This window comes from Strigops habroptila, chromosome 4, assembly GCF_004027225.2.
Source record: "Strigops habroptila isolate Jane chromosome 4, bStrHab1.2.pri, whole genome shotgun sequence".
NCBI lineage: Eukaryota > Metazoa > Chordata > Aves > Psittaciformes > Psittacidae > Strigops > Strigops habroptila.
In genome coordinates this window covers 6,930,911-6,958,132 of record NC_046358.1, presented here as the reverse complement: position 1 = coordinate 6,958,132, position 27,222 = coordinate 6,930,911, and the positions used below count along the sequence as shown (strand labels likewise).

General features: G+C 43.6%; 1 protein-coding gene across 2 annotated transcripts; it reads right to left on the bottom strand.

The window, feature by feature from the left end:
- Positions 1-9,880: 9,880 nt before the first annotated feature.
- VPS18 (VPS18 core subunit of CORVET and HOPS complexes) lies at positions 9,881-25,796 on the bottom strand. Of its 2 annotated transcripts, none has more exons than XM_030483521.1 (5): positions 25,650-25,796; positions 20,124-20,265; positions 19,832-19,923; positions 17,241-18,860; positions 9,881-16,501 (listed from the first exon to the last, which is right to left on the bottom strand). In XM_030483521.1, the coding sequence occupies exons 3-5, from the start codon at positions 19,868-19,870 to the stop codon at positions 15,773-15,775; spliced, it is 2,388 nt and encodes a 795-aa protein (XP_030339381.1). In that variant the 5' UTR covers positions 19,871-19,923; positions 20,124-20,265; positions 25,650-25,796; the 3' UTR covers positions 9,881-15,772. The 2 variants fall into 2 exon arrangements, with proteins under 2 accessions (XP_030339381.1, XP_030339380.1); XM_030483520.1 differs by having other exon boundaries at positions 17,241-19,111; positions 25,650-25,790.
- Between the last annotated feature and the right edge of the window lie 1,426 nt (positions 25,797-27,222).

Genomic DNA, 27,222 nt, shown 5'->3' with positions numbered 1-27,222 from the left:
AGTTTAAATTCCTTCTTTGAAGTACCACACAGTAATGTTGTTATGTGTGCTAGTGAATAGCTCAGCATTCTCAAACTTGCTAAGCACTACAAGGAATTAGAGATGCCATGTGCCAGCCACTATTTTCTGTGAAGTCACTGACAATACTTTTGCTGTAGTTTGACCCTCTGAAGCCTTAAAAGCAGCATTGCTGAGGGTTTCCATAGAAGGAGGGAAGGAAGAAGTGGAAGCAGGTGGACTGGGTAAAGAATAAAACTCCTGCAATTTATTTCTAAGAGTGCTAAGAACCAGTTTCAGCAGCAGCAAGCACAGGTGTTCAGCAGCACTCTGGATTAAGCACATGAAATCAGGATCAGAGGCATGCAGAAATGTGAGTTACCTATTCTCTAATCCCTCTCACTCCTTTTGGTTATGTTCATTTGCAAGACACTAAGGCCAGAGAGAGCATTTAGGTGTACTGTAATCAATAACAGATCAACTGCTTTTGAACATAAAACCCTACACCTCTCTGCTGTATAAAAAAGACTGCACAGGGTGTCTTTCACAGAAGGTGCACAGTGTTACCAAGTGGACCAAAGCCAGGAGTTAAAGCCAGGATAAAAGCAGAGAGAAAGTAACTGTGATAAGCTGTTAACAGCAGCTCAGTGGCTTCTAAGCTTAGCCTCACTTTTGCCAGCAGGAAAGGTTCTGGATACTGCTTCATTGAACACACTGCCTTAAGCAAGGCAGCCTCATTCATTTGAGCATCTGTTTCACCTGCTAAAGAGCAGCATTTTTGGTCTTGTATGGGCTTGAAATGACATTAGAGAGCACAGCAGTCTCAAGAACACTTTCAAGGAAACTTTGAAGGATGCTCTTAAAATCATTAAAGCCCCTCTGGTTTTGTTTGTGTACCCTAGAGGCACTTCTATTTGTCCCTTAAATAAATGCTCACTCTCCATTCCTTGACTTAAAAGGTTGATGTGAAGCTCCAGTACATCTTTTGTGAAGCATTGTAACTAGTGCGACAGCCTCAACCTACATGTGGTTCCTGGGAATTCAGTGGCAGTAGTCGTCCTGCTCAACCTCCCTCAGGAGGAACCAAGCTCAGCAGCATTACCCTCTGCCAGCAGTCAAGTAACTCAGCTCTACCAGCTAACAAACATAACTGTCTTTTGGAAAGATGAATGGGATGGAGGGAGATGGACACAATCCAGACTTTGGCCCTTTCGAAAAGCCACCCTCCCGCATACACACGCACCCTAACTCAGCTAAAGAAGGGTCCTTTGAGAACCAGGGCTCTGCCCTTTACCAGCAGCCTGTGCTATTACTACCTCCCATGTGGCCTCTGCAGACCCAAAGAAGCAGTCCAGCTGCAGTGTGCCCCAATTTCCCACAGCAGAAAATCATTAACTCTGCAGCAATACTGCACCTTGAAGTCTGTTGATTACCCTGGAATCTGTTAACACCAGGCAGGTCTCTGGGTAACAGCAAAGAAAGAAGTAGTATTAACAGACAGTGCTCTTTGGGAGAAACATAAAAACAACCCCCCCGCACACTTGTTTTTACTTACACTCTGATCAGTTCCAAGAAGTCTGTTTTTCACCCAGCGTGCTGCTGTCAGGATACACACAGTCTCGCAGTTGACTCCCATTTGTCATGATGATTGTTTCCACCAAAAGAGATCCTGCCTTAGGAAAACATTATCTTTATATATCCAAACTCTCAGCAGCCTAAGATACAGCAAACTAAACAGCTCACCACCACCAAAAGATGAAAGACCTTCTCTCTTTTCTTGCCTCTTCCACTGGTGTCATCCACAAAGCAGAAGAGATGAATGCTAGCTCAGATGCAGGTGAAATCTCTGCCTCATGCTTTTCTCCCTCCCTGCAAGGCAAGACCCAACTTAATCAGGGGTCACCTGTTCAACAGAACGTCTAAAAGCTCTGATCTCTCTTTAGGAACATCAGCCTCTCTAATACAGGAAATGCTTCAGCCATTCTCTTCCCAGAAAATAAAGAGAATATGTTAGTAAGTGTCTCACAGGCACCTACAAGGACGGCCTGTAATGTTGCAGTGGTGCTAACTTAGGACAGTTGTAGGTAGTCTCTGAAAAATACAAAAAACTTAGGTTTTTTCCCCCACAGTAACTACTGTGACTAGTTTTCACAAACAGTTGCAGAAGTTGAATTAGAGAAGACAGTTGTTATATGAATTAGCATTTGGACTCACATGTGAAGACAAAGTTTTTCCTCTAGCCACAGCTTCCCCAAGTTCTCTTTCACGTGGATTCTCTAGTATTTCAAACTTTGAGCACACACTATGGGTGTTGTCTATGGAGCCACAAATAAGAGCCACTCCTCACCGCCTATTTTCAGGTAACTTATAGGAAGCCAGTACCTTTACAATGTATGTGTCAACTAAAATTGCACTTGGCAAATATACTCAGAAATTGTAGAGGGAAAACACAGACACACAAAACAAGGATGTAACAAATGTGCATGAGCTCAGATGCCCAGGCGTCGTTTCCCTAGAAACGAGGCTAAGGACATGAAAATCCTGTAACCAACAGCAATGTCTATAGCAGAGTATCAAGATTTAATAGTAAAGCCTTGTGCTTTAGAGTGTAAGCTTAAAAATAACCATCCTCCCTTTCCCTCCAGATTATACAGCTGCAACAGAGACAGGAGCAGATAGTGATTGCCTTGTAAAGTTCAGACACTAAAATTACTAGTGACAAGTGTATGGCTGCACATGATACAGATGAGACAGGGATAAACATCATCCTTCCAGATAATTGGTAGGGAGCTGCTGTATTATCAGCACCCAGGGTAAAAAGAAAGGATTCTCAGGGAAATCATCTGCATTTACTATTCCATGGAATCAAGTCCAAGTTTCAAAACAAATAAAGGGATTTCACAAAGTAAAGAGGTTTGATGGAAACTTGCCCACCGTGTCTACCAGCCCACCTGGGCAACAAATGGAGAACAACCCAGCATCAGCACCTATTGCACATGTGTAAGGCTACTTTTTGAGAGAGCTCTTCAACCCAAAGCCCTTGCCAAAATTCACAATGAATGGCATCAAGATGACTTGTGGGTGAGTGCTATATTGCTTGTACCATATACAAGGGACAGTTATTAATAGAAACAGCTTAAATGCATATAGATTTCAAACAGTAAAAATCTGTACTATGGGTCTTGCATAGCATAGGTATAACACTCCAGTAACCCTGAGTATGTCAGAGAAGACTTCTTCCCACAAGGACACCAGAATAGTTTAGATGTACACTAGACGCCACTTGTTTGTGGCAATTGTGCAGCTGTCTCATTGCATAAAGTGGCAGAATTGGGCTGAAGAACTCCAAAACACATGGAAGTGGAAAGTAATTTTTTGACACTAGGCACTGGACAGTGCAAAGGTGATGCTGGTCCGAGGGCGAAAAGGATCTTCTTGCCTTGTGGTAGAGCTGGGGAAAATAGTCTCAGAAAAGAGAGAAGAGTAAGTATTTCTGACTACATCAGTTGGTTAGAGGCCTTGATTGCAAGAGGATTGAATGTTCATTCCTAGCACTCTGGGCAAAACCTATGATTCCCTGGATAAAATCTGTCAGTGGTGGAGAGCATGTGTATCTTCAGAAATCATAACAGTGGCTGGAAGAAATGGGTTCTTCCATTACTATATCTTTAATTTAAGAGAAGGTGCCTGGTTGTCTGACAGTGCAATCTTTGAGCCAGTGGAAACAGAAAAAAACATGAAACCTGTTCACAAGCTGATTATTATGCAGATCAGCAATCGTTATCCTTTCTCTCATTACCTCAAATGCTTTCTGCCATCTGTTGGTAACAAACCTGCATCTGGCAGATTACCAGAGGAGCCCTAATCAATGGGTAATTGGGGTAAAGGATTGTGTGGACAATCCCAGCAATGAAAGCACGGAAAAACTTGCAGCAGGAGAAGAAAGTTTGCCTGTCACAAGTGTGAGATCCTACAGCCAGCCTTTCCCTTCTTGTTGGGAAGAGTGTGGAGCGGGAGAGGCACAGATTTGTCACAGGGAATGGAATGAATTATACCAGCCTCTGTAATGATACCTCAAGCAAAAGGTTAATTTCCAACAGATTATGCCAGCAAGTGCTGCCAGGAGAGGCACAGAGCAGAGCAAGCACAAACACACGAGTTTGCATTTCCACGGTTGCCTCTTAGAACCATCTGTTAATGAGACATAGAGGATGCTATGGGCTCCTAAGTAATGGCTCCTGATCTAGTCTCCTAGTGCCTTCTGATAAGAAATACTCGAAGTATGTCCCCTGCAGGCTTTTCTTGTCCACCTATGAATTCAGGGTTCTGCTCCATTCCACCTCATTCTTCCAAGTCTTGATTACAGCAGCTCTGATATATTTGCATTATTCCTCTGGCTTCCAAAAGCAACAAAGCTTTTTAAATCACCGTTACTGATGCTGAGCTCCCAACAGGGACATACTGACAGATTTCAACTGAATTTCAGAATGAGACAGAGTCTCAAAGTTACCAGATTCCTGTAAGTTTAGAGGGGAAAACTGGGTAGAACAGAGAAATCCAGCTGCTGCCTCTACTAAAGGAAAGCAAAGGGGAGTTTGCTGCTCTGCATTCCCATCATCAGCTGATCAGTCAGCAAGCGCTTTGAGCAGCTCTGCACACGTGGAGCTGCCAAGCGAGTACCACTGCTGCTGTCCTTCTCTACCATGAGTACCTGGAGAGTAAGAGGTGAAAGTTTAAGTGGAATTGTAAAGACCTCTTTAAGAATCAGACTTTACTGATTCACCTTTCAAAGAATGAATCAAAATAAAAGCAGTACTGTACTGTTTGAAAGACCCAATCCATGCTGTCTGCCCTTCAGCCACTCTGTATAGACCCAGAGGACAATTTCAGCCAGAAAAGCATTCAGGGCATTTGACCCTCTCTTATAACATTATAATGGTGCTCGAGATGTCAAGGTATCAGAGTTTAACAACACAATAAATCAACAAGGCTGAGTAAGCTCCCAAAACTAGATGGAAGGAGGTGAATAAGGCAGTGCCTTTCAATTTTATTATTCTTTCTTTAAACTGTGCCTTGCAGGCCACAGCTGCTTTATACCTGTTTGCACTAGTCCTAGCAGCTGGGAAGGTACATACATAACATCCCCTGCCCAGACACCACCCTGGGAGTGTTGCATTTATTGGAGCATGGAAGGAACAAGGAATTCTTGTAGTAAGTAAAGAAGTGGCCAAAAGAAAAGAAGGAAGTAGAGATCCCTATAAATATCCAAATGCTGCCAGTGCCCACGCATGCTGGGCTGGGATCCAAAGTAACTGTTTTGGGGCGATAAGAACCCTTATTAGGCACCCAAACATGCGAGAGGAGCACCAACACCCAAGCTAAGATGTTAATGAGGCTGTGACAGAAAAACAACATCCCTGAGTGATCTAATAGCCAGGCTGTTGTGACTAAAAAGTGAGCACGTGAATCTTTACTATTCAAAAGAGTCAGAGAAATGCCACTGCAAGCTGGTTTTAGAGGCATGTTCCCAAGAGATACAGATCTTATTTCCTTCCTGCTATTAAAGGAAAGGGGTCACTTTGATACGTATTTGATTACATTAGAGCAGAGAGCAACAGCCCCATTTATTCAAATCCAACAACTTTATATTTTATTAATTCAGCATTTCAGGGACATTACTGCAATCTCCACCTAAGAGCCTGCAACACAGAATCATAGAATGGTTTGGGTTGGAAAGGAGATCGTCTAGTTCCAACCCCCTGCCGTGGGCAGGGACACCTCACACTAAACCATGTCGCCCAAGGCTCTGTCCAACCTGGCCTTGAACACTGCCAGGGATGGAGTATTCACAACTTCCTTGGGCAACCCATTCCAGTGCTTCACCACCCTCACTGTAAAGAACTTCTTCCTTATATCTAAACTTTCCCTGTTTAAGTTTGAAGCCATTACCCCTTGTCCTACCACTACAGTCCCTAAGGAAGAGTCCCTCCCCAGCATCCTTGTAGGCCCCCTTCAGATACTGGAAGGCTGCTATGAGGTCACCACGCAGCTTCTCTTCTCCAGGCTGAACAGCCCCAACTTTCTCAGCCTGTCTTCATACAGGAGGTGCTCCAGCCCTCTTATCATCCTCATGGCCTCCTCTGGACTTGCTCCAACAACTCCATGTCCTTTTTATGTTGAGGACACCAGAACTGTACACAATACTCCAAGTGAGGCCTCACAAGAGCAGAGTAGAGGGGCAGGATCACCTCCTTTGACCTGCTAGTTACGCTTCTTTTGATGCAGCCCAGGATACTGCTGGCTTTCCAGGCTGCGAGCACACACTGAAGCTGGCTCATGTTAAGCTTCTCATCAACCAACACCCCCAAGTCCTTCTCTGCAGGGCTGCTCTGAATCTTTTCTTTGCCCAATCTGTACCTGTGCCTGGGACTGCCCCTACCCAGGTGTAGGACCTTGCACTTGGCTTGGTTGAACTTCATAAGGGTGGCATTGGCCCACCTCACAAGCGTGTCAAGGTCCCTCTGGATGGCATCCCTTCCCTCCAGCGTATCAACCAAACCACACAGCTTGGTGTCGTTGGCAAACTTGCCACTTGCCACTGTCCATGTAACCGACAAAGATGTTGAACAAGACAGGTCCCAACACCGATCCCTGAGGGACACCACTAGAATCATAGAATAGTTAGGGTTGGAAAGAACCTTAAGATTATCCAGTTCCAAACCCCCTGCAATATGCTGGTTCAGTTGCATTTACATCCCCACAGACAGCAGGCATCTGGACACAATAATTTTCTGTAGGCTTCCAACTTGGACTGCTATCGAAAAACTAAGGGTTTGGGATAGTTTGTGTCCCAAATTAGAGAACTTAAAACTTTCAGAGAGGGAACAGCAACAGACCTGGTAGAGAGAGACATGACACACTGTTGTTTTGGATTTTGGTTTTGTTTTGAAATAGGGATATTGTGTGACCCCATCTCAAATGGGGGAAGAACTTGGTCTCTTCTGTGCAAGATCACACAGCTGTTTGCCAATGGAAAGAACACTTTCTCCAGCCATCCTGACCCTCCCACACTCATTAATGGTATTAGTCAGAAAGAAGGGCACACAGTGAAATCCCAAATCCTCTTCAGATGTCATTTGTGGCACTGGAAAACCAGTGAAAAGTACAAAAAATATCACTCAGTTATTCAACATGACCACGCTACTGTGGGCATTGCTTTAAATGTTAATCTCAGACTTTGTTAAAACAGCCATCCTATTGCTTTCCTGCTTAGACAGCTCTGAACAGCTACACTGGGCACATGAGAGCTGGCATTAAGTCAAAGACATGACACGTAATTGTCCTGCTGACACCTTGGTCGTGACTCAGCTGTGTGAGCATCCAAGAGCATTTTAAGCATCCTGCATATTTCAACAGACAGACAAGGTAGTTTAGGAAATAAAAGCACCTAAAAGCAGGTATGACACTCGGCAGCATCTGGGAGAGCTGTTTATACATCAGTAATCCTCTTGGATTCAAAGTATGCTCTGTCCTAACCTAACTCCTCCTCATTCCACCAATACAGGAGGTTTGTAGATCCTTCCCTGTGTTGCAAATAATAAAATCTGAGACACCCTTCCCCTCACAACCTTCTCTTGATGCTGCAGTCTGTTACTCAGGAAAGAGAGATTGGCCAGAAACAAGTATTTTATAGCCTGTACTAATTCTGCTGTATTGGAATAAAGACTGCAAGCTACATTCATCACCTTACCCTGGCATGGCTTTGGTCTGCCTTCCATGTTTCATCCTTCTGAAACCTGGAAGCCAGTGAGCTCTTGTGACCTTCTCCACATAATTCTCTTCCTTTCTTCATTAGTTTTCAAGCTTACTGACATTCACCCCCTATTAGCACTTCCTATATTTAGTATTTATGGCAGAATCAAACAGTTCTAGCTAAAGCAGTGAGCAGAGAAGGTGAAAGAAGTGAGTGAGAAACAGAGGTGGCTGCTGAGCTGGTGCTTGTCCCAGTGACAGAAGGATGAATGAGAAAAGGTACATGTCAGGCATCACAAAGCAATGGCTCCACCATCACTGTTGATTCAGGGTCTCGTAAGGAGGCACTCAGCTCCAAAAGTGTTCTGAATGCTGAAAAAAAGGCTAAGAAGAGAACACTTTGAGCTTCTGCCCAAGGTTCTACCTACAGATTTTGGTTGTCTTATAGAGAATATCCAACAAGCTTGCTCTAGCCAAGCATTATGTAATTTGCTGAAGGACTGACACTAATACAATGTTGTGTGCAGAAGTTCTTCCTACTTCCTCATTTCAACTTAAGTTCAGCCTGAACTTCCCAAGTTGTTGATTTTCTTCAGCACATAGGGCAGGACAAGTTGCCTGGCAGGCAGATAATCCACACCTTTACTTTTGGCTCAGGTGCCACAGCATCAAGTGGGCAACCCACTGTAACTCCAAGCAGCTGAAATGCAGCACTGAATCACTCAATTCTATTAAGTTACCATTTTCCAGGTACCTCTCCATCTTATCCGTCATATACAAGGGCCACTCAAGATTCTTCTGAAAACTCCCTGCTCTGCAGAGGAAAACAACTTTCAGGGAGCAAATGTGGATTCTTCACTAAGAAAAGAAACTATTGCCAGAGTCTAGGCTTGCCAAATGCTGCATACTGCTTTACATTGCTCCACTCCAGCCTCCCAAAACTGCCTCTATGTATAAATATTAGGTAGATCAAGGATCACAAGATATTTCTCAATCAACAGCCAACAACAAATTTAAGAAGCTACTTATAAAAAAGTCCACATTAAGCCACCCCAGCTCACAGAAAAGGACATTTTTGTCTTTCATGTGTTCCTTGAGAAGTCTGAGCTGAAAGAAATAAAAATAAATGTTACTTTGGAGTTTATACTTACTTTCTCATCAAGAATCCTCAACAGAATGAAAACAAACTCTGGCTTATTATGGAATGGGTTTTGGTATGTTCTGCTTTCATCAGATGTTTCCTGTACTAAGATAGTTTTTGCTTTGGAAGCCCTGCCACTGCAAGACTTTGAAGCACATGCTGAAGATAACCGTAAACAACCCTGCAGAAGACAGCAGAAAGAGGACATGGTCCTAGTTATTCCAATCTCATTACCTGGGTAAGCAGTGTTTGAAACAGCCTGCAGAACATAAGGAAGTGCTTTTCTGCTGCTGCTCAGCAGAACGTACCACTGTAACACAAACGCAGATGTCGCTCTGAGACAGTCATGTTGTGTCACACAGCCAAGTATGAAACAAAGAACTGGGGCACCTAGGAGAGTAACTCTCAGTTTCCTCCTCACTCAGCAATATTCTGCTCAGTTCTTTCAAACAGCATGAGCTGATCTAAGTTTATAGCCTTGTTATCAAGGATGGTGACATATGGTTCAGCTACATGTGGAATATTATTTTCTTTACATCAGCTATAATGTTATCTTGATAGTTACTACGAGAAAAATTGGACAACAGCTATTTTGCTAGAAACACATTATAATTAGCCAAAGACCAATAATTTTGTACCTTCACAGGTTCTTACCCGAGAACAACTATCTTGTTCACGTGGTGAAAAACATGCAGCAGCATCAAAACCAGCCAGGGCAGCTGCTAATAACTGTCATGTAGAATCTGTAGAGAAAAGTCCTGAAAAAACTAATACAGCAGCTTTCTTATTCCTTTTTGCCTGTGACATCCCTAATTCAGCCAAAGGCATCAGCCCAATAAACATACCCTTACGTGTGAAAAGAGGAACAGAGTTGAAACATTAGAGATCAAAACACTCCAGAGAAAACCACACTGCGCACCTTGTTTTTAATAAAGGTGGGAAAATAAAAAGAGAATCTACAGATAGGAGCAACTTTCTGATGAACCTCAGTTCCTCAGTAATAATTCACTTATTAGGAAATCTATGCAGTATGTACATGCAAAGAGATGAAAAGAAGACTGTTGACTAATTGGAAAACACAGATGTCTGCTTAAGTGGAGTGCAGCAGCCTCCAAGCTCAGGCTGTGTTCCGAAGATCATGTCCCATGCCAAGTGACCAGCACTTGGCTTTCAATTGCATGAAATGGAGAATACCTGCTTCTGGATACCAAACCAGATGTTCAATCCTTCTCATATAAGCCACCACTTGTAATGAACCATTCAATATGGAGCACAACATGAGGGGCAGGCTGCGGTTCGGCTTCTTCTGAACACTTTCATTGCAAAAACTTCTACCAGCAGTATTCTCAGTTACAGAGGAAGCAAACAAACTGTGTTAAACAAACAAAAGGCTCCATCAAATCCTCTTCTGAAGACAACCCAGGCTACAGCCAACACAGCAGCATGGGAGGAATATGTGAACCCCTGCAAAGTAGGGAAATGCCAAAAATTACTACCTGACATATCAGGTATAGCCTGTATGTCCATTTATAAAACATGGGTATTTATGTGGTGTTTGGAAGCATATGATGGAAATCTCTGTGTATCAAAGACAGCCTTATGTTGTACAGACACATCAGCTGTGCTTATTCCCACACCAACCAAGCTCTGCAGCTCAAGTGCTGAATTAAAACAACTCTACAACCATTATCATCAGGGCTGTGAAGCACTGCAGCAAGTCTGAAACCAGCACTGACTTGCTGCAAGTCAGAAACTGTCCTCTGCTGAGCTGCCCCACAATAACAAAGAGATCAGTTATATTTGTGCTTGTAACTCCTGTAGCTTCCTTGTTCCTAAGCAACCAGTGTTCAGTCTTACTCAAACAAGCTGCTCCAATACCTCTGACCATTAAATGCCTGAGCCCCTTTTCTTTGTCATCCCAACCAGTTTCAACAGGTAGATCTAACAATTTTGTTTCATTTTTTTCCCCTCCTTCCACCAGAAAGCAGCTGCAAGCCAGGGTACTTTAAAGCTCATACCCCAAATAAGTAGCCTGATGCCTTTCCATGAGACCTGAGACTGAAAAAAATCCAAACACTGAGCTGATGGAGAAGTGTCATAAGTCTCCAAAATCACAGTAAAGGCACGAAGCTCATATATAGAGGGTTCATAAGGTGTAAAGTCAAACCTGAGCACAATCAGAGACAGCAGATAGTTTAGGAGCTGAACCCATACATAACCCACTGCAAATTTAAGGCACTCCTGTAATGTTCCGCTTTTAAGTACTTAAGCTCTTGAATTTTACCAAAATTACTATTCCAAACAAAGTGACCTTTTTCTTCTCCATCACCTCAGTGTGAAAAGTACAGATTCATCAATATCACAGTTCTGCTGCGGAAGCTTCTCTGATGTCAGATACATAAAGTTCAGACAAATTATTTTATAGAAACCACCATACCTTCTCTCCTTCCTAGGGCATCCCTTCTTCCATGTACAGAAAAGACAAACAGTGACCAGTCTCTCTCTGCTTTGAAGATGCCATATGCTTATGAGGATTCTCTCATAAACACTACACATACCACAGTGAATCACATGGTACTCCATCTATTCTGGGGAAAATTACTTAATCCAGCCGAATAAAAATAATCCTCATTTTAAATCCAAAATTCCATATTTTTGTATATTTCAAACCTCACATTTCAGCTCAGCACATTTGTTGCAAGGAAGAGATCCGTTTTCAGTCTGTCGCCCTGCAGCTCAGGACAGGGATGTTGGATAAGTGATGCAAGGAACAACAGACTTCCCATGAATTGCCACTAGAAGCAAAGTAATTGCACTTGTAAACATAGACAGTTTATACACTGACAGTGACATGGCAGTGAATGGGAACTACCTCTTCCAAGAACTACAAGCTAATACATGACTACAGGCTTGAGTCAAACTACAACATCTGATTTTGATGGAGTACAAGATGTTCCTACTCCCACTTGCTTACTATTGGGATTATGACCCCGCAGCTCAGAGGCAAAAGCAAACACACCAACTTCTCTGTTCATGCAGGTCTGTGTTCAATATTGTATTACAAATCCAGCTTTACTGGCAGTTTTAACACAACACACTACATGTGAACCCAGGCAACTAATGAGCTGGCTTACATTCACTTCTACCATCTCTGCTGCCAGGACAAGGTGAAGAGGAAGCAGAAATGGCCAGACCCAAGCCCACCAGATATTGTAACTCCAAGCCCAGGGACTCTCTCTCTACAGTTTACTAAATCAGCTAGGTCTGCAGGAACTTACACCAGAATGCAGTTAAACAAAAGAGGATCAATACTCATTTGTTAACTGAATAAATCCAGCTTTTGATATTCAAAACCTGAAAAATGGTGATGTAGTAACTGAAATTGCCTTTCACTTAAAGACAATTTTTTTTAGCATCTTTGCCTCCAATAACTATCTTACAGGTCTGTCTCCACCCTGCCCCCCAAAGGCACTCGGAACCTACCTCACCCTTTAGTACGGTTCTCTCTTCTGCTACCGAATGCCTTTAGCTCCTCTGTAACAAACTTCAGTATTTAAATGGACAGCAATGACATCTAGTGGCTTGTTAAGAATTTGCCTTCCTAGATTTCCAGCCCAGTCATTTAGACAAAACACAGCTCTAAGCGTTTGTTTGCTGCTTCCAACTACATAGGCCAACAGCGAGTGCATCCGAAATTCTCTACAAACTCTTCCATATCGCACACTCACCGTCTCCCTCATCTCACAGCATTTCCCCAGGCCCTTGCTTGAAGCCATGGAGAGGTGAGGTAGTAGGCACAAGTTTGCTTTAGGCCTTGCCTGCATGACTCAATTTCTTCAGTGTAAATCTATTTACAGGTATTTGTTCTGGTTACATAGGGCTGGGGCTCTACGGTTATGCCCTTTTGGTTATGCTGTTCTCTAGCTGCATTAAACTAAATGGTAGGGGTTATTCACACAGACAAGGACAAGGCCCAAGGGCACAGCATTTGTAACAGCTGGTACACAGTTCAACCACAGCTAAAAAAAGCAACATACAAAGGACTGGGGTTTCTAAAATGTAACTGTGCTGAAGTTACAAGGAGAAAAGATAAAATGCTATTCTGAAAGCAAAGAGGAAAAGATCTCAGATTAGATTTACAGGAGTACAGTAAGCAGTTCACTTCCCCCAAAAAAACCCTTACCTTTTTCACTGAGTGATACTACAAAAGAAGCACAGGTGAGTGGTTATTGAAACTTCTGAAGCCTGTGACAGTGTAAGGCAAGTTCAGAAGATACCTTTATGTGGCTTCCTGTACTACTGGCACCAGTCATTTAGTCACTGCTGGAGCCCTTGCAGGCATTAACTCTCCACAGCCTTGACAGCGAATGACCTAGAAGATTTTTCAGTTAATAATAGTGAGAAAGTGTGAGATTTGTAGGGTGTGTATCTGGTGCACAAGCCTACAGCCCTTGGAGACTGTTGCATACTAGCCATTTAAAAAACACGAACAAACTAGTTCTAGTTTTAAGTGAGACATATTAATACCTAAGACTGGAATCAGCAGTTCTTGAGGTGCCTACTACCCCACCTCAGGCAAAGACTTGAGAGTTTTTATTTACTTGCTATGCCTCAGTTCCTACAGACACACACTTCTTCCAATCTTATGGACAAGCAGATCTCCCTGGAATGATCTATAAGCAAATAATATTGCTAATTTGTAAAGCACAACAGAAACATTTAGCGATGCAACTGTTTTGTAGCACTAATAGGAAAAGAATGGAGGACTATAATAATTCTAATATACCAAGAAAGCATTCTGTAAAAACCCAGAAGAGGTGGAACAAGTACTAAGAAAGTCTCAAGGAAAAGAACTTGAAATGACTCCATTAGAATGAGCTGCCATTCATATTTCTCTAAAGGGCAGAAAAATGGCCACTTGCCTTTGACCAGAAACTGGTTTGGGTGAGGGGCTACTGTTGCTTTAGAATGACATATACAACCTTAAGCATCACACTGCTTACATGAAAAGATGATGATTCAGGAGTGGCCGGTTACAACAGGTTTAATGTTGAACTTCAAAAGACATCATATTTAGTTTTCATCACAAATTCTTCTGGCAGACCCACTGACTTACCCAAAGCAAAAGGCTATCCAGAGCCAAAGAAAACTACAGCGTGTGTGGTTTCTGAACACAAACAGTGGTTTGATAAAGCAGCAACAAACACTACCAGGTGGCAATAAGACTGCCTATCCCATGGCTCCAACAATGAAAAGAGGATCTCAAAACCTCTAAGCTGACCTACTGTCAGCTCTGGGGTTTATTACTCATGTAATTTTACACAGATAAAATTCATTCATTCCAGGCTGAAGTTCCCAACGAAAGCATGGATGTTCTTCTGGACTGCTGAATGGTTATCGACATCCTTAGGTCAACTCCTTGAGGAAACCAATTTATAATCCCTTTCAATGGCGTGAAGACCCATTTCTACAACCCTATAAACAGAGCGACTAGCAGACAGAGAGGTACTCAAGCACATGTATTCATGTGAAAGAACTGAAGAGGTTTTGCAGGAGACAGTATTTTCTGTTGCCTTAATTACTACAAGAATCATCATTTTTAATTTAGATCATTCCATTATTCTGCCAATTACTACATTTGGGATTCAGCCTCAAACAGCAGAATTTCATTAAAACTTTATTTTCTTCAAAAATAAAACAAGGAATCCTTGCTAAGTCAAGTGAAGAAGACTTTTTTGTTCCCTCACCCACAATGCAGTGACCTATACCTTCAGAGAAGAATTTCCCAAGTCAGAGCAATAGACAGAAGCAGTGACCTGCAGCCATCTCCAGAGAGTATCAAATACTGGCAGGAAGGCAAAAGCCTGCCTGGTCACCAGCTACTGGCTTCAAATAGCAAAGCAAATTTCACACCAACGGAACTTTTCTGTAGGCTACCCTTGAGGGAACCTATGACTAGATCTTCTGCCTAGTGCTCAAGTGCAGCTTGCAGTAGACCACAGCAGGACAACCCAAACAGGCTGTGTTCCTGCTTGCAGAGTATCTGCCAGCTGAAACCTTACTACTACATATATAAATTTTGTGTTGGGTGAAGACAAACCCAAGATCCATTATACAAAGACAGCCATAGTAGAAATAGGATATAGATAGTGAAGAAGGGGTGAACAGGCTACAAAGTATTGCCAGAAACAGTAGCTAGAGAAAACTGAAAGATATGGTCTTGTCCATAAAACTTGTGGGAAAGAGAATTAGATACCTTAAATTTCAGACAAATGTGTATTATGAGACACTCCTGCTTGAGAATGATACACATTCTTGTATTACATTGTGTAGAAACATGTAAACATCATGCTACACAAATACAAAATATATACGCAAGAACATTTGTCCTTTCACGTTCTTTCCATGTATATGGTTATAGACTCTCAGCAAAAAAGGAAACAGAAGGCAATTCTAGCTTTGAAAGGGATGAATGAAGCCTACACTGCTTAGTGTTCACTACCTTTTCCTTTAAGCTTGTCTTCACCAAAACAAATACCACACAACAGGGAAGACAAATCATAGGTTGTTCCCAATTCCTTCTGGACAACAAGGCACTCCATTAGCTTCACACTGAGAACCTCAGAAGAACTGCAAGCAGCAAACATCTGCTAAATATATTCCAGTAGGTTAATTCTAACTATTGTTCAAGTTCTTAGACAGCCATAGCTGTTTCTCCACATTTTTCAAGACTAGTTCACTATAGTGACCCCACTACTCTTTTATTAGAGTTCAACAGATGCCACTGTGTTCCTGCTTCTGGAGGTTATATTCTCACCACAGAAGCTTCACCAGTTGTGAAGAAAACCACTCTTGTGTATCGACAGTTGCAGGTTTGGAAAACTACAGCCAGCTCTGCATCTCCTCTTCATACTTCTGGGGATCAATAAAAGGCTTGTCAATTGACCGGATCATCAGCTCACCACAGTACACACATTCAGCTGCCACAATATCATCAATGTCAGCTTTGATCTGTTCCCGGCTCTGCTGCCCCTTCCCCAAGCTAATGGTATCTGCGTCCTTGGGACGATGGTGGCTCTTGGAAGGCTGACTGGTAGCTGCCAGCTTCTTCTGAAGATCTTCAAGTTTTGCCTGTTTGTAGGCAGGAAGGTTTGGGAACACTGCTTGGAGGAGACAGTCATAGTGAAACATGTGACCACACAGGAAAAGGTAAAAAGGGCGGTTTAGAAGTGGGAAGTCACAAGCAGCACATTTTTCCTGAGGCTCCACAGAGCCGTATTTATTTCTCATTTCCTGGATGTCCTCTCGGATTCTCTTGGCACTCTGCGTGGCTTCCTCCATCTCCCTTTTCAGCTCCTCAATGTGCTTGTTGTAGTCCTCCAGGGAGTTACAGATTGCCTCCTTGAAATGGTCAATAGTGACAAAGTCTGGGAAGAATGGCAAGACATCTTCAATCTTCAGCAGGGCACAGCTGGAGAGGCAGGCCATCGCCTTCTTGACATCCTTCTCTTCCTGAACAACATGGCGAGCAATCTTCAACCAGAGCTTCTTTCGGAGTTCCTCATCATCTTCAGGGAGATCTGCACAGGACTTGGCAAGATCAACATCCACCTAGAAGTTGGACAGACAAGGAAACCGAGTTAAGCTTCCCTCTTTGTTTATCCACCATTCAACTTCAAAGCCTGCTGTCCATCATAGAAGGCATTAATAGATAGCTTCTATTGCTATCTCATTGCCTAGGGCTGCACTACTGGCCTGCTCCTTGTTTATATGCCAAACACCTCTTCTCTCCACCAGTAGTCTCCTTGAAGATTTGCTTGCTAACCAGCAAACAACCACAAAGCCTAGCACTACAATAAGGGAAAACCCATGTCATAGTATCTTTGCTGGCCACATGTTTCAGCAAAGACATAGCAATGCCAACAAAAAAAGATCCAATATCTCCCTGAAGGCCAGACTAAGCTGACAAAGGCATTCTTCTGTGATAATTATCATCATCTAGGAATAGGAATTAATTAGAATCCTGAACAATAGCTAGAGGAGTGTTGCATAAATGCAGGTATGTTAAAGGTATTTTATGTTAGAGACTGACTTTAAGGCAAACAGTACTCCTCCTTGTACTTTCCATGCCTCTACCCTCAATTATGGCTTGTCACACTCATCTGTCTACTTAAAACAACCATGAAAGCCCAGAAATACTTTAACAGAGACAGGTCTTTCTTCCCACTTAGCTGCACAGCTCCTATACTGATGAATCTGTCCAGTTCTTCTCAATGCTTGGTTGTTCAAGATAACTTGAACTAGCTGCATTCCTACATGTCACAGCATGCATGCACAGACACACACTTACCTGTAAGGCAAGATCCACAGCCTCCTCATATAATTCCATCACTTTGTAAATATGGACACATGCATGGTGGTGCCCATGCTCTGCGCACAGGCGTAATGCATACTTCAGGTCATAGTGGATCCTGTTTGGGTTGGTTCCTGCTTGCTCCAGGTATGATAGCAGCGAGTCCGGCCGACACAAAGCATAAAGAGACAACAGGTAGTTGTGAATGGCTTGCTGGGTTTCCTCCAACTGATAGACACAGAACTCCATATATCTAATGGCTTCATTGATCTGCTGGGTGCTGGCACTCTGGCTATAGTTAACAAGGGCCGGAATGAGGTTCCTAGCATCCAGTCTAGAGCCCATAGAAATCCAAGCATCAACTACCTTCTTGGGAATATGCTGGATGAGGACTGGAGAGAACTTGTAGAACAGTTTCTCGTCTCTGTGCCTGGACAGCACATTTAGAGCCTCATCGTACTCATCATGCTGGCAGTGGTGAGCTACTACACGCTCATAGTCCTGCATGATGACTGCAAAGTAGACCATGTGCTCTGTGTCCCCATGGCTTGCCAGCAGCTCATAAATAGATGCCCTGTTATTAAACAGACAGTCTTTGTTTTTAGGACTGCTCAGGAACGTGCGAAACTTCTCCCGTGTATCCAGATAGAGATTTCGCTGTGAGGGGTTTCCTTCCAATATACCCAACCAGTTCAGGTACAGCTCCGTTAACCACGTGGTCAGCAGAGTGGTCTGTGTCTTCTCAGAAGGCTTTAGGTTACTTAGCTTCTTAATCAGAAACTCCATCAGGGCCTCTTCTTGCTTGGCTTCAATGAACTTAAGGGCAATTTCCTCAAAGTAGTTCTGGGTCAGTGCATAACACTTGGCACTGTCTAGATACCTCTTGTTTTGGAAGCAGTGCTCTGCCTCCTTTGCCAGCACAATATCTAGGCACTCTGGACGGTCTTTACAATACTCTTTGGCTAAATCAAATTTGTTCATATTCATATACATCTTCCACACATCTCTAGATTCCCGCTGGACGTGGTAGCGGAACACCACTTTCTCAGTGTGGATCCAGATCTGCTGGACTGTGGGATCTTTGATCATGCGTGTCAGTAAACCAAACTTCTCCAGGAACATATCTTGAAAAACAACCTGTCCATTCAGAGTGCATACAGCCTTCACTCGATCAGGCAGCAGCAACAAGAAGTGGAACTGGGTAAGTACAATGGATATTGGCTTGTTCACAGTTATGTCAATATCAGAAGGATAAACCCAGACCCGTTCATCACTCAAAATTGAATCAGGACGGCTATAATCCAGCGTACCATATAAAACACCATTTCCCATCATCCAGGCAAAGGAGCGTGGGTTGGAGCGCAGTTTTGGGGTGTAAAAGGCTATCTCACTGAAACCAAAGCTGGCTGGAAACTCCCGGAAGCTTGGCAAATGGTCAGCATGCAAAGCAAATATGGAGCTGAAGCCTTGCTGCTCTGTCCCTTCAGGCACTTTGCCAACAAACTGGAAAAGTCTCTTTTGAGTGGTGGCTATAATAAAAAATTTCCCTTCTATTCCTCGTTCAATCTCCAAGCAGCAGACTGGGGCAGGTCCTGATTCCTCCTCCAGAGTGTAGACCTGTCGGAAGTACTGGTCGGGATTAGTACTGAAGAGGCTTCCCTCGCTGACAGAGATTTCAGCCTCATAGATCTGCCCCTGGGCTGTCCCCACCAGGACAGGCCCAGTGTTGGTCTCTGTACCAAGGAATTTGTTCCAGCCCACACTTTCAATCAAGTGGCCTTTCCAGCGGGAGAGCGCTCGCACTTTCTGAACACTTCTGTTCAGGTAAAGGCATTCACTGGTGTTCAGAGCAATCAGGAGATGAGAGCCTGCCAACAGGAGAGGGGTATGGGAAGGAGAAGGAGAGAACAAATCAAGACTGTGCCTAAGCAAGCCAAATTCCTGAGGCTTCTAACCCTCACATTTGATAAGCTCCGATATCAACATACTTAATCCAAGACTTTCCCAAGCATTCTTTGGAACGTGGGGGATTTCCATGCTGGATCAGAATGGTAGTCCATATGTGGCAAACTTAAATTACTAGTCCCAGATTCTTCAGCAAGAACGTATTCTTCCGTTTCAGTAAGTGTTCTAAGGATAAACAGTTCCCAGAGTTCTATCCCTGGCAGTTGGTGACAGATACGAGCATCCCTCTCCAAATTTCTGGTTTGTTTTGTAAAAGCAGGCAAGGCTACAGTGAGCTGCAGATGTTTTACAGTCCTTTTTAAAAAGTCTTATATAGTCAGATACAGCCCCGGGTGACTGCAAAGATTTCCTTTAATTAGTTTTAGCAGCCTTGCTCAGAACTAATTGCATGTGTTCATTTCAGAGACTTCAAAAGCAACAACATACACACAAGCTAGTGTTTTTCTAACAGCATAGGGGCAAACCAGTAGGCAGAGCCTCTGGGCAATGCAGTCCTGCCCACAGAAGAACCACCTCTTCCCATTTAGAGAACAGAAAGAGAACTCCTTCACCTCTTGTTATGCACATTCAGTTGCATCTGCTGCCAACCACTGCCTGTAAACATACATAGTCGGTTGCCTTACCTGTGTGGTCCAAAAACATCTTGTAGACTTTCGCTTCATCTTTGCGTCCCAGCTCTACTTGATTAGGTTCATCTGGCTTCCCAAGATCAATCCTGCAAAGAGAAACCATGAAAGCATGTTTCCAACAACAGCTCATGTAGGCGTAATTGCTCACTGTTTTCCATCTTGGGTTCATGGCTTTTTATCCAGTTTGTAATTGTAAGTTCTCTAACAACTTAGGGGAAAAAAAGAAAAGAGAGAAAAAAGGGGCAGGAGAAAACAAGCAATAACTTCAGGTGTCTGGCAGCATTACCTGAGAAGGGTGTCTTTGCCAAGGCTCATACACAGCTGGTTAGAGGAGACCACTAAGCTGTTAATTTTCTCTGGAGGAGCAAAATCAATCCTTTGCTTGTTAAATATTGGTGTTTCCTTCTCCAGACGTGCATTCACATATCCTGGAGAAAAAACACAAACAGTTAAAACCAAAACAAGACAAAAACCCACAACCACCACCCCACACTACATCAAATTCTAACCTAAAAATCCAGAAGGATCATTGCCTGCTCTGGGTTGTACTAAAAAGAGAGCATGAACACAGAGCAGCACTTACATAGGTATGTATAACTGGAAAGAAAAGGAGCAATACACTTTACTGCCTTGTCACAGAACTGCAAACTTGTCACTAACATAAATTTGAAAGCACACAGAATTCCAGGGGAAACCACAAAACTGTCACATAAGCCGCATAAAAAGCTGAAAATGAGAGCAGAACCACAAAGTAATTTGTTGTCCTTGGTTGACAGTTTATTTGCTCAAGACAGGAAAGAATGGTGGTATTACAGAAGACACAAAGAGGGCTCTGGTTTGACACTACCATATAAGCTACCCAAGAGACCACTATGGTGTTAATCGAAACCTATCTCTCTCTTATTCCACGTTGGGATTGAACAAGCTACCACACCTGACACCCAACATTCACAAACTAAAGCTATTTTGAAAGCCATGTTGAGGTTTTTTTGTATCCACATAGAAGACTTCATCAAGTTTATTGGATTATCTGCTGCAGGGAACACAGCTGGAGGTCACAATGATGCTTTTGCCATAACCCTGTTTTACCAACCATAACACCATCCTAATTGCAGCTTTCCAGCTGGAAGGCATGTGAACTACTTATTAGAGCCAAAGCAATAACCAAGACCTGGTGATTGTTGAATCAATGCTCCAGTCTTGGCATAAATTGCTTCCTGAGCCAAAATCCATTCAGACTGGTTTACTGTTTCATGGCAATTCCCCACATGGAGCCAGACTAACCTAATTCTCAAATCCTTTCAAAAACCAGTCCTGAATTCTAAGAAATGCCCAGTTAAGTTAAGGTTAGAGTTAAGGGTTGAAGTTGGATAAGATATGGCCACCTTATAGGACACATGTTGCATTTTAAGCCCAACCAAGTAAACCTGACAAATCAATGATGAACTGAAGCGTGTCCAAACCAGAGCAAGTTAGCTCATGTGACTAGTTAAGTACTCAGCTAGTCAGTCTAGTCTCAGTCAGCTTGGGAAATGTGGCTTCCATAGGAAGGCACGTTGAGGGATTTACTTATGAACATGGGTAAGGCAAAGAATAGAGAAGTAAGGTCTGACTTGAGGGAAGCGTCATACTTCTGGAGAAATATATTCATAAATAAATAAATAAAAGTTAGAAGTCTGTAGTTTTAAAACCCTCTGTGATCTTCAGTGCAGATGGACAAAGCACAAGATGCAGCTCAAACTCATACCTTTGGCTACAACAAAGACAAAAGCCCAGCCATAGGCAAGTGGTTAACGAACTGAAAGACAAGTAAAGCTGTAACACCATGTGGCAGCACAGGGAAGCAGCATGACAGATTTAGTTTTCATTGAAGACGAGTAAACCTCTGCACTCAAAACCATGAGGCTTGCAGAGATTGTGCCATTCTATTCCAAGATGAGAACAGCACTCTTTATGGTCTTTCTATGAGGAAGCAAAAAACTACAAGAGAGTTCAGATATGCCAGTAAACTGCAAAATAAGGCAGCATTCATATAAAAGCAGACCCAAGCGATGACACTCATCAGCAAAATCCTGGAACATGTGTGCCTCCACAAACAGATCTTATCACAAAGTTTCACCCACATCTGTCCCAGGAGACAAGTTTTCCCAGGGACTGAATTTCCCATACACACACAGTCTTACATAAGCCTCTGACAAAGAAAGCAGCAGAGGATCAGTCTGACCACACTACCTCAAGCTCAAAAGCAAGATAGATTGATATACTGCTAACCACGTGCAATGGAAGGATTTCTAAAGCAAGCAGACTCAAGCAGTTAGCCTGGACAGGAAGATTAAAACCAAAAAAGAGCTATAACAAGTTAAGGCCATTCATGGCCAAAGTAGCTAATTAGGAAGATGTAAACTTACAGAAAAAAGAAACCTGGAGTTGTATCTCAGAGGTAACAGACTATTTCCATCCTTAAGGGCGTAGGCCTGACACTCTCTAGGCTGGGACTAACAGCACCACTTCAAAGCACACTCAGTGCCTATAACCTCCCCCACACTATCCTGAAAATCTCTAATTTCAGCCCTGTTGCTGTTGAAAAAGCCAGTGTAGCAATGGAAAGCAGCCTACTAACACTATGAATCCTTCAATTGCCTGTTCCACCAATACCTTTTCCTTGCCTCTGCCTCACCACTAGACCAGCTGCAGGATCTTTAAAGGATTCTTGTTTTAGAGGAAAGATGCACATACAGGAACAGACAAAGCAACCACAATCTGAGTAGGCAGCCTTTTGCTCAGCACATACGTTTTTTTCTTACACATTGAACCACATCTTAAACATTACCCACTTATGCAAATGTGCATTCCTTCATTTCCAGTTAAGCAAAGCAGATGTTCTTAGTTTCAGATTAGGGAGCTGCAATGCCACAGTTCAAATTTGCTGTTATGAATGCTGGTATGAAACGTGGTTCAAAACATGGAGACCAGGCTCCCAAGCTGCAGATTCACATCATGTCACAGCTAAGCAACAAATATAAACACATGTTTACATATAGAAAAAGGAGGGATTACTCTGATAGGAAAAACTCACATACCAACGGGTCACCAAGTCACAGTCATTCGGGCAATCTTGATTTGTTTTTCAGATTGCCACCAAGCAAAACAAGGCTGACTGAGACACAGGAAGGAAAGAGAACAGATAGTACCTATACACAAGTAGGGGTTTAGAGCTAGGGGGTGGGTGGGTTTCGTTTGTTGGATTTTGGGGTTTTTTTTAAATTCAGCCATAGTTCAAGCCAATGGATTGGATTCCAGAATTCTTGACTCTTTAGGACTGTATCCATTACAATTTTTGCTAATTGTTGTTAATGTAGAATCATCACCACTAACATGAGGACTTAACTAGTGTCTGTAAGAGGAGAAAGATGAACTTCTTCAACTTACAGTCCTCTATACAAAGGAGATGTCTATTTTATAACATGCATTCCTTTCAAACAGTGCCTTCCTTCATCCTGACCCAAATGTCCTCCTTCTGTTCAGGCTGAGATTCTACTGCAGCATTTCCCACCCCCATTTCTGGGCAAATCTCCATTTTTCCCTAGAGCTTTTAAATCCTTCAAAGATCTAAGCTCACAAACTTCAGTCAAGCCTAGTGGGTCTAAATAGGTCTTTCTGTGCTGGAACTGCAGTACTTGAAGTTTACAATGCAGCAGTACTTCAGGTTGGCAATAGAGTCACTGCTTGGTTATTGACAACTTTGAGAAACAGCACCTGCAGTTTAACAAGCACAGGGAACAACTAACTGAAATAGAGGAGTAAGTTTTAACATCTCCCAAAACTTCCAACCTAACCTTAAGGATTGCTTTCCGGAAGTTAACTATTTACTTGCATCTTTTTCCAAGGTCAACTTCAGATTGCCCACAACTTTTACCAGCCCAAGTTTCATTCAAAATTACCAGAGTGGTCTGATTTAAAGATAATTAAAATCCTGATTAGGATGTGCCTTTGTGATTCAGCAGTTTCCCAAACTTCTTTTGCCAACGTCAATTGTCAGCAAACAGGCAGATTTCTCAACTGTAACAGTCATGACTGGAGACACGGTTGCAGCAGTCAAGAAGAAAAGCTGAGTCTTTGAAAATTTATTTTCGGTAACAGAGCTTGTCCCAACTCTGTTTTGCACAACACTTACTCAGGATACTTATTCTTTATCTAACATTACATGACAAAATAGCTATGCATGTTAAAATAAACAGGGGGGACATACCTACTTCAGTACCTAGACTCATGTAATGAGTAATTCTGTCTGTGTGTTTACACTCAATAATATACATAGTATGACAGAATTCATCAATTCTTAACACCTATATAAACTCACAACCTAGTTTGCCCAAAGGTTCACAGCTAGCAACACTAGCATATGCATATATATAAGGAAAAAACTTGAAAGAATGTGTTCGTCCAATTCCAAAAATGCCAACTCTGCATAGCAGCTGGTACTACCATGGCAATACCAGGTAGAACAAATCCTCTCAGAACTTGTATTTCCCTGCCACACTCAAAAAAACATTGTGAGGTGGCATCAAATAGGGAATGGTTATTGAACTTAATAAACCTTGAATTTATCATGGAATATACTTGCCATCTGTTTGGTTTCTCTCACACGAAAGAAGCAACTGACTGGTCATCACACCATTACTTTGCATTGATTGTACACCTCCCTGAACAGTACAGTGTACCAAAGCTTTACAGACCTGTTAGAAAAGCTTAACAGTGATACAGATTGCTTTCTTGGTAATCTTCTTCAGCAGTAACCTCACCACTAACTTAACCACTCTAAAAACTAAGTCTTTGGTAAACTGCCCCCGGGTTTGGAAACTAAGCCCACACAGGTACAGCTGTGCACCCAGTCAGAATACTGCAACAGTTGGGTTCCTCAGAGAGGAAGAAACAAGCTGATGAGTTGATCTCAGCTACCACAGTCCTGAATTGAATAGCGTTGAGGTGTGGTTGTAACTTGTGACTACGGAGGCACTTTACATACGAGTTCCCCACACACATCACTTCACACCACGGGGCCTATGGCCTTACAAAGCCCTCCCACAGATAACCAGCACATCGGTTATGCTAGGATGACCTGCATCACAGAATCACTGGGGTTGGAAGGGACCTCTGGAGATCATCTAGTCCAACCCCCTGCCAAGGCAGGGCCACCTACAGCAGATTACACAGGTGGGTTTTGAATGTCTACAGAGAGGGAGACCCCACAACCTCCTTGAGCAGCCTGTTCCAGGGCTCTGCCACCCTGAACGTAAAGAACTTCTTCCTCATGTTGAGGTGAAAGTTCTTGTGATTTAGTTTATGGTCACTGCTCCTCGTCCTGTGCTGGGCAGCACTGAAAAGAGTTTGGCACCATCCTCCTGGCACCTGCCTTTGAGATACTTATATGCATTAATGAGATCCCCTCTCAGTCTTCTCCAGACTAAACAGGCCCAGCTCCTGCAGCCTCTCCTCATAAGAGAGATGCTCCAGACCCCTGATCGTCCCTGTGGCCTCCGCTGGACCCTCTCCAGCAGCTCCCTGTCCTCCTTGTACTGAGGAGCCCAGCACTGACCACGCTGCTCCAGATGTGGCCTTATCAGGAGCGAGTAGAGGGGCAGGATCACCTCCCTCGACCTGCTGCCACCCTCCTCCCCACGCACCCCAGGGTACCCTTGGCTCCAGCGTGCCCCGCATCCAACCATTCCCCACAGCAAGCGACGCAAACCCGACCCGCAGCGGACTGCCCCGCGACACGCCTTCACCCGGCAGCACCCCGCACCGCACCTACCGGAGTGCGGGATGCCCACGCTGGCGCGGCTGTGCTGCGCGGCGGCGGAGCGGTACAGCGAGTCCTCGTACTCGTCCAGGATAGACGCCATGGCGGACACCGGCACCACGGACCCGCGCCCGCCGCTTCCGCCCGCGCTCAGCTGACACGCGTCACGTGCCCGCCCGGCCGCGCACTGCGCCTGCGCCGCGGCACCGCCCCTCTCCCTCCCTGAGGGAAGGCGTTCGACCTCCTCAAAATGGCGGCGGGTCGGCTTGTGGTTGTCCCTTTATGTCCCTAATAATACCCTAAAGATGGTTATTCAGCATATAACCTTGCTGCCCGGCCTTGGGGTGCGTGCAGACACAGCAGGGCTTGCAGCTCCTGCGCATCTCTTTGGTGCCCGCAGCTTCTGCTTGCTGCCGTCCTGTTGTGTGCAGCCGTGCCCGTGATAAATCACTCGATGAGTGTATTAGCTCGCTTTAGTGGGGTCGATTAGTTGTGATAGCGCTGCATGCACCGTGTTTTCTACTAGTATTTTCAAAGTATTTTTAGGACAGGAGAAAACAGCCTCAAGCTGCGCCAGGGGAGGTTTAGGTTGGATATTAGAAACAATTCCTTCCCCAGAGGGTGCTCGGGCATTGGAACAGGCTGCCCAGGGCAGTGCTGGAGTCACCGTCCCTGGGGGTGTTCGCACACCGTGTAGATGAGTCCCCTGGTGATAAAGTGGCCTTGGCAGTGCTGGGGAACAGTTGGGCTTGATGATCTTAAAGATCTTTTCCAGCCTACAGTGATTCCAGTGATACTACTGACTGCAGCCAGGAGTTGGCTATTTTTAAACACCCCTGTACAAACTCCAGTGCTCTGACTTGGGTGTAGCACTGAGTGGTACAATCTTTGCTTTATCACTAAAATAACACCTGCGGCACAGCATATGGGGATCGAGCATAAGGCTGTTCTTGAACTGTGCTAGATTTGCTCTGTAGGTTTATCCCAGATTTATAGACTCTGTTGGGCCCAGGTTACATATCACTAATACTTAAAATCTGGGGTTTTCTGTTGTTCTGATATGCCAACAATTGTTCTTTACAGCTTTACCCTATGGCTTAAACTAGCAGAATTTATAATAATGGCATTAACAAAAAGACTAATCTCTTATGCAACACTTTTGGGTTTCATCATAGATAAAATTAATACAGATGTACATGTTTATACTATATTAGACTATATATATTATATATATTATACTATTACTGTGTGTTATATGTAAACTTGACAACACATTCTGTAGGAAACAGAGCAATATTGTCCCACAGGGTACAGGACAGTTTGCAACATAGAGGGATCCATTACAAGACAGAGGAAGTCTCCCAAACTTAGCTTGCACCTCAGTTTGCTGAGGAGGTGTAACTCTGAGCAAACTGCTACTGATGGTGCCTCACTGCACCTCAGATGGCAGTGAGGCACCATCAGTAGCAGTTTGCTCAGAGTTACACCTCCTTTTTCTCTACCCTTTTACTGGACCTCCCATGAACTAGGGCTCTGGTGTGCATCGCTCAGCCTCAGGCCTTCCCCCCCAGCACTGAGCCGGATG

What these genes read in the sequence shown, in the direction of transcription:
- VPS18 (XM_030483520.1), bottom strand. Translation starts at nt 25,740, where the DNA reads ATGGCGTCTATCCTGGACGAGTACGAGGACTCGCTGTACCGCTCCGCC. An exon ending in CGTGGGCATCCCGCACTCCG is followed by an intron (nt 20,266 to 25,649) that starts GTAGGTGCGGTG and finishes TTTTTTCTCCAG; the next exon opens with GATATGTGAATGCACGTCTG. An exon ending in GATGTTTTTGGACCACACAG is followed by an intron (nt 19,112 to 19,831) that starts GTAAGGCAACCG and finishes TCCTGTTGGCAG; the next exon opens with GCTCTCATCTCCTGATTGCT.